Here is a 12806-nt window from a genome sequence, read left to right on the forward strand (position 1 = left end):
GAGTGTGCGTGTATTATGCAGTGTGTGAGTGTGTGTGTGTGTGTGCGTGCGTGTATTATGTAGTGTGTGTGTGTGCGTGTATTATGTAGTGTGTGAGTGTGTGTGTGTGTGTGCGTGCGTGTATTATGTAGTGTGTGTGTGCCTGTATTATGTAGTGTATATGGAAGGTTAATGCCCCCAGTGGGCAGGTGGAGCCTGTTTGCCCGTCGGACCCTTTCATCTTGTCCTGCTGCGTTCTGACCTCACAGAGCAGAAAGTCCACCTGAAGGATTTCTCTTCCCACTGAGATCATTCTAGCTAAAGTTAGCATATATTTATTAGCATATATTGGGCTTCAATTCCAAAATGCCATTGTCCCGTTCGTTGTCCATGACGTCCTTGAGCGGGCTGCTGCCAGCCTGGGACGAAGACGAGCTGCCCGTCGAGGACCTGCTGCTCTTTGAGGTGTCTTGGGAAGTCACTAATAAAGGTAAGACCAGAAGTACAACTTACTTGCTGGACTTTCCCAAACATATTAGGTAACTTTGAACTCGTGTATCCACAAATTACTTCCACGATATAAAGCCTTGCAAAGGATTTCAAAATTATACAATTCAAATATTGATTTTTACTTTTCATGACATTTGAAACGTAGTACTTGCATATATTCTTCAGATCAAAATAAACATAAATGAATACGTAGTCTTGATTTGTAAAGAGCAAATATTGAAAAAATCCAGCGAGTCGAGACGGAGTTAAACATTAAACTGCAGATAAGTAGCGGAAATGGAACAAATACTGCTTTTGACTGTTTAAAAAACAAATCCAATCTGCAAACATGAACATCTGTATTAGAATAATTTGGAGCAAATGAAAGAAGTGATTACTGGATAATACCTGGATTTGATGTTTGGTTATCTGGAGGCTACGACAGAGCAGAGCTCTGATGGAGGGACATCGAGTGTTTCTGCATGAATTCACGTTAGCCAAATAGCCAAGGCATTTTCCGGCTTTACTGTTTAAGCTTTTACTTTTAAGTTTCGTTCCATACGAGCCTCTTTTGGCTTTTACATTTCACAATAACAAGTTAAACAGTTGCAACACAGCGATTTGCCGTCCTTTTACACAACGTTGATCTACAGACGCCATGAACTCTGACTGCAAGTCTTCGCTTCCATGCGTCAATGTCCAGGGTCACGTTGTCAATCAGTTCAAGCGTTATCAGTCGCGCTGCTGTTTTCTCTGCCCTCGGGTCAGACGACAGAAAGTTCTGTCTGCATCAAAACGGCCCCCACGTAAGGCCAGCGACACCCCAAAGATCACTGACGCCCAATTTTAAGAGTTCAATTTAATAAAGGAAGAATTAGACTTGAGGCATTGCTGGGAAAGCAGCTGTCCTGGGCTCATGTTAGATATAACCCCCCCCCCCCCCCCCAAGCCCACCAAGTCTGCCACTGCTGCTTCCTCTGATGTTAAAATAAAGGTCAAAAAATATAGAAATACAATATTCTCTGGAAATATCTCGAAATTTCACAATATTTGAAGCACTTTCATGCTGATTTATAATTAGTGGAGTTTACGGGAAAACGGTTGTTGACAGCTTAGTTGTTAGTATAACGTTTATATTTGGTAATCAATCAATCAATAATTTTTTTTATTTGCATAGCCTAAATTCTAAAATGAGGACTTTAAAAACTGTAAAGGAGTAACACCCTCTACCTTGAGATCCTTGAACCAGGTGAGCAAAAACTCCATAACATCCCTGTACAGGGGAAAAGAAGACCATCAAACTCCTGAAAACTGTTTTCTGCTGCTTCATTGGGCGGCGGCAGAAAACACGACACCCTGTCGGGGTGAACTCAGGAAGTAACTTTAACCGTGGCTTCGTTGCTGTCTCCTTTCTGAACCTGCAGTCGGAGGAATCTACACAGTGATTCAGACCAAAGCCAAGATCACAGTGGACGAGTGGGGAGACAACTACTACATGATGGGGCCCTACTTTGAACACAACTTTAAGACGCAGGTGGAGCGATGCGAGCCAGCCAACCCCGCCATAAAGAATGCCATGGACGCGCTCAGTCACAATGGCTGCCAGGTGTGTGTGTGCGTGTGAGAGAGAGGGGGGCGGAGCTTATGGCAACGCCTTCAAAAAGTTGAATATTTGCACCTTGCCCATCCAAACATTAGTCTCTCCATCTCCTTGAAGACGAGACCATCGTACCCGTCTCGTCTTCAGCTGAAGAAGACGCAAACGCTTCACAGGAAAGAATCAAACCCAGAACCTTCTTGCTGTGGGGCAACAGCTCCACCTTGCTGCCCCCCCCCCCCCCCCACCCAATGAAAAGGGAAGAATTCTGAATGATATTTGATCAGCCATTGAAAAGAAATAAAGCAAACACCAGCATCATGTGCAGCTCCTGATTGGGCCGGCAGCCCCCCAGCGTCTCACATAGTGCTTCATCTGAAGCGGACCCCCCCCCCCCCCCCCACTGTCACAAGGCGCTGAACAAAAATCAGAAATGAATGCTGAGTTTGTGCCTCTCTCATTTGCCGCAGGTTCATTTTGGCCGCTGGCTGATTGAGGGCAGCCCCTACGTGATCTTGTTTGACATCGGCTCTGCAGCCTGGAACCTGGACCGCTGGAAGGCGGACCTGTGGCAGACCTGCAGCATCGGCCTGCCCTACCATGATAAAGAGGCCAATGACTCCCTAATTCTGGGCTCCCTGATTGCCTGGTTCTTCAAAGAGGTCCTTTGATATTCACGCCTGCTGTTCTGCTCGCTGCTTCTTAGTGAAAACTCTTTTTTGTTCTCCAGCTAACAGACAAGTTGGGAGACAAACCCAACGTTATTGGACATTTCCACGAGTGGCAGGCGGGTCCAGGGCTTATCCTCTCTCGCTCCCGCAAGATCCCTATGGCGACAATCTTCACCACCCATGCCACCTTACTGGGGCGATACCTCTGTGCCGGGAATGTCGACTTCTACAACAACTTGGACAAGGTGAGCGGTCAGGGGGCGTGGCTAGACAGACACCTGCGCACATCGCTGACAATGATTACAGATACAGGCATAAAGCAGCTCGATTACAAGGGGCACGATTCTGTAGTTAAATAGTCACAAAGCAATATGAAGTCATGTCGAAACTTCGTTTCAATTTGGGTTTCTGAGGAATGCAAGGTCATCTGTTACACATGTGTTATAACATGATAATAAAGATGTAACAAGGTAAGTAAGCTGGCTCTGGTAGAGACGACACTCCTGTTAATCTCGTCCTAGACTCTTGATAAATCGATATATATATTTTAAAAGTACATATTACAGTAACTTGTGCTCGCGGTGACTTCAACAGCCTGTAATAGTTTGGAATCAACTTTTAACTCGAGTATCATCAATATAATGAGAGATTATCCACGTTGCTTTCTGCCACTGGAACAACAAGAACAATGAGCTTTCAGAAGCGTCATTACATTCTGCCTCCCCCACACACACACCAGCAGGCGGCCACGCCCACTGGGCGCATCATTAGCGATGCTGAGCTGTTTATCAGGGCGGCGTTTCTGTAATTGGCACTTCGCAGTTCACACCAAAAAGGTCGGCGTAAGCGTGGAGGTAAAGGTCGCTCGCTAGCTGGACTGGATCCTTGACAGACATCCGTCCGTCCTTGACAGACAAGGTGTTTGTAATTACAACCTGCAACAGACGATCGATACAATCATATCAATATGCAATATCTCAGCTTTGTTGACTGTTAACCTGGACACAGTCAGGCGAACCAATAATCGCTAATAAATGAGTTCAATGCTATTTCTGTTCCACGCGTCCAATGTTTTGCTACAACATCCACATTTCTGCAACAAAGTTTGAGGCGGGGAGCCACCACTGCTTATCCAACACGGCGTGACGGGAGATAAGGAGACCTGGTGGCGCAACCAGAACCACGTAGTGCAGAAGTGTGTGCTACAATTCTACTAATCAAGATGAGGAGAAATGAGGATCTTTGAAATGAATTGTCCCGTTCACTGCATTGATCGTCTCCTGGGTGTGTTTTATTGTAGTTCGACATTGACAAGGAGGCAGGCGAGAGGCAGATCTATCACCGCTACTGCCTGGAGAGAGCAGCGGTCCACTGCGCTCACGTCTTCACCACCGTCTCCCAAATCACGGCTGTGGAAGCGCAACATTTGCTTCACAGGAAGCCCGGTGGGGAAGCGTTTCACTGCTGCGCCGTGGTGCTCCACAGTGTCCTGACTCGCTCACTAAACCATCCTCTCGTTGCCTTGATGGGACAGACGTGGTGACGCCAAACGGTCTGAACGTGAAGAAGTTCTCTGCGATGCACGAGTTTCAGAACCTGCACGCTACCAACAAGGCCCACATCCAGGAGTTTGTGAGAGGACACTTCTACGGGTGGGTGCACTTTATGCGTGTACCTTTAAATCACCTCATGTCGAAGTAACCAGTGGTGTTGGGCGTCATATTTTACTTTACATACGACTGATGCGATACCATCATGTTACGAGCTCGGTCCAGGAACGAATTATACACATATCTCAAGGTATTACTGTGTACATTCCTCTGACTGTGTCACTCCAAAACTTCTGCATAGTTGAGACACATCTCACGCCTGTTGACAGCACTTTTTATAGCACAATAGCTAAATCTGGCTCAGAGTCCAGATCAGGCAGAGACCGTTGGACGGGGAGCAGCCTCTCGAGAGTCAACCTCTACCGGCAAAAATTAGCAGAAGAAGAAGAGAGGCAGAAGCCACAACTGAAGGACCCACGAGCGGAAACGAGTGACGATAGTGAACGTTAGTGGAACAGGAAATAGGACACATGGTCACCAACCATGAGGGAGAGTTCAGACGACAATAATGTTTGACAGAATTAGGGTTGAGAATTGATAAGATTTATAGCATTAGAAATTCAATTTTCGAGTTTGCGAAACGATTCGGTTCTTGATCGATTCTCTTCTCGATTCAAACAGGTCGATGAACATAAAACAGGCGAGCGCTGCGCACGTTGCGTAGTATCGTCATTCGCGGCCACTGGAATCAATAAGGGAGTCGTTTGCAGGAATAGCAACCGATTCTAAGAAATTTAAATCGATTCCCAGCCCGAGGCAGAACCCCACTAAATGATTTCTGAGCCATCGGGAAAGCAGAAAAAACGGAAGCTAACACGGACTGCTTCGACGAGACACGGATAGATTCTGTTAAAATGTACAACAATTCAAAATATCCATTTAAACTAAACTGTCTTCTATTCTTCTGGCAGCCATCTTGACTTTAACTTGGACAGGACCCTCTTCTTCTTCATTGCGGGACGCTATGAGTTTTCCAACAAGGGGGCTGATATTTTCCTTGAATCCCTGTCCAGACTCAACTACCTGCTCCGGGTGAGGCCTCTCAGTCCTCTGCATTCGGTGGTGCACAGCGACACGCATCAGCCTTTAGCACACACCTGTTCCCCCCTCTGTCGCCCGCTGCACACAGGTCCACAGAAATGACATCACGGTGGTGGTCTTCTTCATCATGCCGGCTAAAACCAATAACTTCAATGTGGAGTCGCTGAAGGGGCAGGCAGTGCGGAAACAGCTCTGGTATGCATGTATAATCAATATGAAGCATTTGACTGCCAGTTGGTTGAAACCGAGAACCCGAATACAAGATCCCAGCTTAGATCGGTCCCGAAGACCCAACACACAGGTGGCACACTATTTAACAGTTCGTCGTGGCTACCTGAATTCGAATCCTTCAAACATCAAAGATGTGACTTCGGACTGAAGCCTTTTGCGTTTGACTTTAACAGGGACACCGCCCACACTGTGAAGGAGAAATTTGGCAAGAAGCTGTATGAAGCGCTGCTAAAGTAAGTGCACTGCAAGCGTGTAAAGATTCTACAGGTCAGAGGGTGCGCACCGATTGGCTCTGCTGGCGTCTCGGAGGCCAGGCGTGTGTTTTATTCTTTTGCTGTGTCCTCAGAGGACAGATGCCTGATATGAGCGCAATTCTTGACCGAGACGACTTCACCATTATGAAGAGGGCGATCTACGCCACTCAGGTAGTTTCTCCAATCCCCGCTCCATGTACAGGGATCAGTCCTCAGACGATTTGGCCCTCAGTCAAAGTTGAACTGTCCTAAGTCAAGGAACTACATGTATACGATTAATGACATCTTCTACAACTGTAGTAGTTGTACTGTACTTTCTTCTTGTCCCGTGAGGGGTCGGCACAGCAACCCAACCTTCTCCACTTCACCCTGTCCTTTGCGTCGTCCTCCCCAACACCAGCCACTCTCACGTCCTCCCTCACTACATCCATGTATCTTCTCCTGGGTTGTCCTCTAGTCCTGTTCCCTGGCAGTTCCATCCTCAGCATCTTTCTACCGATATAGTCCCCGTCTCTCCTCTGGACATGTCCAAACCATCCAAGTCTGGTCTCTCTGACCTTGTCTCCAAAACGTCTAACCTTCACTCTCCCTCTTATCGGCTGGTGTTGGGGAGGACGATGCAAAGGACAGGCTGATTTGCTGTGGCGACACATCACGGGACAAGAAAGTAAAGTAGTAGTAGTAGAAATACTAACTCTCAGATACTCTAAACAGGATTAGGCTGTTAAAATAACAGGCTGTCGTCCCTTCAGACCTTTATTATGATGATAAAAAAATCAAATTTAACAGTCAGGGATTGTTGCTATAGAAACCCCATCAGACTAAAACAAACCAGAGCCAACCCGCTTGCCGCCTGTCCCACAGCGACACAGCCTCCCACCAGTGACCACTCACAACATGCTAGATGACTCAACAGATCCAATTCTGTCCAATGTGAGACGCATCGGCCTGTTCAACTCCAGGAACGACCGCATCAAGGTAGGTCGAGCAGGCGCGTGCGTGCGTGTGTGTGTGTGTGTGTGTGTGTGTGTGTGAGAAGAAAACCTGTTCCTGTTCATCACATGATGGAAAATCAGTGATTCAGTTGTAAATATTTATACTGTGGGCTATTTTAGTCTGAGTTAAAGAGGTGGACTGACTAACTACTCAGCATGATCAGCTTTGCGTCCATCCATCCATCCGTCCGTCCGTCTGTCCATCCATCCATTTGTCCATCCATCCATCTTCTGCTTTTTTGGCTTTGAGGGGTCACGGGGGTTGCTGGAGTCTATCCCAGCTTGCTATGTGCAAAAGGCGGGGCACACCCCGGCGGTGTCGCCAGTGCAGTCTGCTTGTAATAAAGATTTATTGTCGCTAAACACAGATTTTAAAATTTTGGAAAACCCGTCGTGACTCTGAGTCGTCTTTAATCGAGCACGTCGGTAAGTGAGGACATCTCATCTGTATACGTCTTCCTTGCATATTATATATTATCCTATCATTTATAATGCATGTTTTTAAGTGGTCGGCGGCTTCATCGATGATGGATGATGGTAAACTCGATGTTCACGGAGAATTAAGTCCAAAACACATCAATTAAGAAATAATAATGTTTTTGGTTTTGACTTTGTGAATTGAAATGTCTATTTCTTCATTTGCATGCATTTGTATGTAATATATGCGCTGGCGAAATGTCCGAGGTGTGCCCCGCCTCTCGCCCATAGTAAGCTGGGATAGACTCCAGCAGCTCCCGTGTCCCCCAAAGCGGAACAGATGGATGGATGTAGTATGTGTACGAGCCCCGCCTTGTGCAGACTGCCCTTCCTGCTTCCTCTCACCATTGCTGTGTAGAGACCCTGCAGGTGTGCGTGAAATTATGTAAGTGTGAAAATAATTTCCCCGTTGTGTGGATAGATAAAGCATCGTCGTTCCAGTTCGCTCTTAGAGTCATGATTATGTTTTACTCTTCCGCCTTGTGTGTCTTTTGAAAATGTCTCATCTCCGGTGTTCCAGATCATCTTCCACCCGGAGTTCTTGTCCTCCACCAGCCCTCTGCTGCCGATGGACTACGAGGAGTTTGTGCGTGGCTGTAACCTTGGCGTGTTCCCCTCCTATTACGAGCCATGGGGCTACACGCCTGGTAACCTTGTTCTATTATGCTGTAAAGTACGACCCAAATTGCATGCGAGTCCAGTCCAAGCTTCCACACAGCAACAAGCGCGGCGTAGCTTTCGTGTTGCTACCTTCCTGAACACCGTCTGTCGTACTTCCCCAGGTGAGTGCACGGTCATGGGCATTCCCAGCATCACCACCAACCTGTCGGGATTCGGCTGTTTCATGGAGGAGCACGTCTCGGACCCGGCTGCCTATGGTGTGGACATTCTGTCTCTCTCTCACACACACACACACACACACACACACACTCACTCAATGACGGGATACTGGCACTGGACTCAAGAGCACGACCCCAAAACAACCTCCAATGACATGAAAGTGTTTATCCAGAAGTGCACAAAAAGGGCAAAATACAAAGTTTAGCGCAGGTGTAGCGCAGGTGTAGCGGGAACCACATAGGGAGGAAGTGTAAAGCTGACACCAGGTAAACAGCAAAACAGTCCACAATAAAACAGGAAGACAACAGGACTATGACTAAGACGCGCACACACACAGACTTTGACAGATTTTTATGAATTCCATGAATGTCCACTGACTCGTCTTCCCGCCTCTTTTCGTTTCTTTTCTCTCCTCCAATCCGCTTCCTCTTCCTCACTACGGCTGCCAGGTATTTACATCGTGGACCGGCGGTTTCGCTCAGCGGAGGAGTCCTGTAACCAACTGACCCAGTTCATGTTCAATTTCTGCCAGCAGTCTCGCCGCCAGCGCATAATCCAGCGGAACCGAACTGAAAGGCTGTCGGACCTGCTGGACTGGCGGTACCTGGGGCGGGTCGGTTTCTGCTCCACTAATTCAACGAGCTGTTTGTTAGAGCGAGTCCAACGCAATATTTCTTTCAAACACAATCATCCCTGCGGTGTCGGCCGAAATAACCAGAATGAAATCCAACATTGAAACTTCTCCTGTCAAACCAAAGTTTAGCTTTTAAAGGCTGAAGGATTGTTTCAGATGAATCAAAATGTCATCATAAAATAAGGTCTTTGAGTTTATTGGTGAAAAGCGATTCACAGGTAGACTTCTGCTCTGACAACATCTGAGACCTCCCCCCCCAGCTAAACTACGTAGCTGCGATTCCAATAATTGTCAACGTTTAAATGTAAAGTATTAGTTCAGGAGAAACTCGGTAAAGTTGTCTAGCAGGAAAAGCTCCAGCAGCATTGGTACTGCTTTTAGTGTGTATTTTTGTGTATTGCTTTTGGTACTAGTATCGCATCCCTTTTAAATGGGACAGTTTAAGAATCCCGATCACAATCAATGTAACATAAGTGATCTGTATCCACGGAGGAACCGGGTCCTACTCTAACAGCTCTAACAGCAAAGCTGAGGCAGGATGAAAGTCGGCTGCACCTTGACCCTTGCTGCTAAGCACGGCTGCATCCGACACACTGGACCTTTCAAACCGTTGCTGACATCACAGATGCATCAAGAAAATGTGTGGAAAAAATAGTGAGTCCCCCCCCCCATTTGGATGGACACCGGGAGGTAGCCTCTTGTTGCAAATGTTCTTCAGGCTCCAGGTTCAGGTTCATATGTCAGGTTCTCCTTCCTGTCCTGAGAATCCGGACTCTCAAACGGAGGAGAAAGATGTGCAAGACGTTTGGTTGGATGTTGTTCAATATGTGACGCGTGTCTTTCTGACTTTTGCAGTTTTACATACACGCCCGGCATCTTGCCCTGAGCAGAGCTTTTCCAGATAGCTTCAAGATGGACCCCATGGCTCCTCTCAAGGTGGGGACGCCACACAGGAAAACGGGGGGGAACGGGGTTGGACTGGAATAATGAAATAGTGCACAATGATCACAACAAGACAAGTCAAGAAGGAGCAGAGATGCACAAAGTTTCTGATGCAAAATGATCACAAAGACCTTCCAACAGAAACTAGCAGGGCATAAATGCAAGTGATCCAGTAGGTAACCAGCCATTTACCCGAGAAGGCTCATTTTATCGGCTCTCATGTACTGATACCGTTTAAACAAGGCCCCGCCTTTTCTTTTTACTATTTTGTCACATTTATAACTGATTATTTACACTAAATCACTTGTCTCCACAGACACAGGGCTTCCGTTTCCCTCGGCCCTACTCTGTGCCCCCCTCTCCCTCGGCTTCCGTTCACTCCACTCCCCACCACAGTGATGAGGAGGATGATGCTGACAGTGAGCCCTACGACGAAGACGAGGAGGCTGAGAGAGACCGGCTGAACATTAAGGCTCCCTTTGTGCTGGGTGGCGTTCCGCGGGGCAAGAAGAAGCAGCCGGGGGGGTCAGGAAACTGACATTTACCATGCAGAGTATCTAGAGATTGACACGGCGTCCAGGTCCATCACGAAAACAGTTCCGTTTTGGAGCTGGATCCACGACGGCCATCATGAGTCGCATTTAGCACCCTCCACCACCTCATCGCTTTCTTTGAAACAACTCGGTGACACAGTTTACTAAAGTCGAAGTGTATCGTCATCCACAAGTAGCTGGTTTGGATCTGTAAGATGCTGATACTTTAAAATATGTAATAAAACAGGAGTGGATTAAAACGGCGAGTATGTGATCCGCGGAAAACTTTGGAATTATGAAACAAGATGATAGATGGAAAGATTATAGATAGATAGATAGATAGATAGATGGCTGTATTTCAACGCCATATAAAATATGGATTAATTTGTAGAATTGATATGCCATCAGGAATAAAATGCGTTTATTGGACATTTTGACATCACGAGAGCAGATAGATAACATTTTGTCAAAGAAGTAAAAAAAACACACAAAAAAACCCACACAATCTGGGTTTGAATTAAAATTCTATGAATCATCACATTTCTAACCGTGTCAGAGAACTCCTATTTACAAACCACTGTTTTCTTCCCTCACACAAAAACAACATTCAAAAACAAAGACAAATTTGCAAGCGTAGGAACGACTGCTAGAAATATTCTCTCTTCCACACTGGGAGCTCCTGGAAATACACCTCATCTGGGTTGTCATCAACTGCATGAGAGAAAGACAAAGTGGACATCAGATTATGTCAATCCACACATTAATCACCATAATGTCTGCAAACAACGCTTATCCGGTTATCAGAATCCATGACGACTGGGTGACCCTTTGCTTTTTATGTGCAATCACAGCGGTTCAAACGGTATGTATTCAAATTGTACTGCCTTCCCGCGTCTGATGCATGCTCCCTCTACCCTGCAACCGACGGCCATGTTTGAGATGACTGCCACTTGTTCTGCACGGCAAGTCAAAGAATTAAATATCAAAGGTAAAATAGTAGAGCAGGTCCTTTCCTCAAAGTAACCAATGCAACGCGACATAACACATAATCTGCCGCTGCAGTGTCTGCTGGAGAAAAGTTCTCACCTCCGGTTCTGCCTTGCTGCAGAAAGTTGAGCAGGACGGTCGCCGCCTGATCCAAGTTCAGCTTCTCCGTGTTCTGACTCCGAGTCTCTGAAAGGGGAGAGAAACACAAAGCAGATTATCCACTTCATGGGTCAGATTAACGGCTTCGTGTGGTAAAGTAAAGGTGGTTGATATGCTGTGCTGCAGAGGAACATTTGCCAGTAGTGCGCCGTACCCAAGTGTAAAGTATCGTAGACGTCTCCCTCTTTGCGGTCCTCTGAGATAAACCTGCGCCCCTCTAGCGAAAGAAAGAAAGAATAAACGTCTTCAAAAATCACATAAATAGACACTGAGCCTTGCTTGGCGACTGACAGACACGACTAGAGATTACTATAATGACAGAAATTGACTTTGGGAAAAAATATTTTTACATTTCTTGCCTTGCCTTTATTCACTTGAATATTTATTTTAAAAAACTTTTATTTGTTAATTTCTCTACAGGCATGAGATCAATAGCACAAAAGCCCACATACGGGTTCCTTTCAGGTACAGCATAGCCTGTGGCGTCCAGTTCCTCCGCTGGAAAGAGCCCTTTATTGAGGAAACAAGTACAAATGTTTTGATTCACCGTTGTCTCGCCGTCTGCTCTGCCAGAGGTGTGGAGTGACGCCATCACTATCAGCCCTTTCACAGAAACAGCGAGGCTTACCTTGGGTGCGCTCCATGACTGGGAGATCAAGGATGCGAGGAACAAAAGGCTGAGCGCATAAGTTAACGGGGCGGTCCTCGAACCCTGTGTGAAATGAAAGCCCATTCAGAAGCATTGAAGCCGACCTTGGTGCCGATTCAGCGTTGCGTTACAGACATGATACACACTTTAGGCATCGTTTCACCGAACCTTCAACAAGTTAAAAAGTACATCAGAGCAGAAGAAGAATGCAACTTGAAAACCTTTTATGTTATGATGCAAAAAATACAAAACTCTTCTTTCTGTGTTTTGTTTTCCAAAAATATCTGGTTGCCACCACTTAAAATTTAAACTAGGATGAAAGAATGCCTCTCGTATCATTCCCTTTTCTTGTACTTACTTTCATGGTGTCAGAGATCCTGTCAGTCTGGATTCCAGGAAGCGGGTGAGAGTAGAAGCCTCAGGGTGATCGCTGGTGAAGATTCCGCACCATGTATTTATATCCCCTTTGAGCTCCACTCTGTTCTGACGCCAGCTGTGATAGGTCATGCCAATACGGTGAAACGGGGGTGGAGAGAAATAATGAGCAAAGTCGCCAATCAATTCTACTCCTCTCACTAAAAGCCATCTTACACTGTAAATATTCTGAACTTGATAAAGCCTTCATAACCACCTTCAACCCCAAGCTGAAGGTTTTATTACTTCTGTTACAGCTGCCGGCAGTTATTGGAAAGAGTGGACTTCTGGGTAATGGTCTCTG

General features: G+C 46.3%; 2 protein-coding genes across 2 annotated transcripts; one reads left to right on the forward strand and one right to left on the reverse strand.

Annotated features, from left to right (window-relative positions):
• Positions 1–345: 345 nt before the first annotated feature.
• Positions 346–10298, forward strand: gys2 (glycogen synthase 2). Its single transcript, XM_068755176.1, has 16 exons — positions 346–469; positions 1893–2074; positions 2536–2727; positions 2796–2981; positions 4037–4181; positions 4271–4388; positions 5258–5378; positions 5476–5582; positions 5792–5851; positions 5965–6043; positions 6737–6850; positions 7865–7991; positions 8127–8222; positions 8634–8797; positions 9674–9754; positions 10077–10298. Exons 1-16 carry the CDS (start codon positions 346–348, stop codon positions 10296–10298), a joined length of 2118 nt encoding a protein of 705 aa, XP_068611277.1.
• Positions 10299–10939: 641 nt separating this feature from the next.
• On the reverse strand, positions 10940–12452 carry spx (spexin hormone). Its single transcript, XM_068755499.1, has 6 exons — positions 12447–12452; positions 12068–12151; positions 11892–11949; positions 11594–11656; positions 11380–11466; positions 10940–11004 (listed from the first exon to the last, which is right to left on the reverse strand). The coding sequence occupies exons 1-6, from the start codon at positions 12450–12452 to the stop codon at positions 10940–10942; spliced, it is 363 nt and encodes a 120-aa protein (XP_068611600.1).
• Positions 12453–12806: the final 354 nt, after the last annotated feature.

This window comes from Brachionichthys hirsutus, chromosome 22 (assembly GCF_040956055.1).
Source record: "Brachionichthys hirsutus isolate HB-005 chromosome 22, CSIRO-AGI_Bhir_v1, whole genome shotgun sequence".
Lineage (NCBI taxonomy): Eukaryota > Metazoa > Chordata > Actinopteri > Lophiiformes > Brachionichthyidae > Brachionichthys > Brachionichthys hirsutus.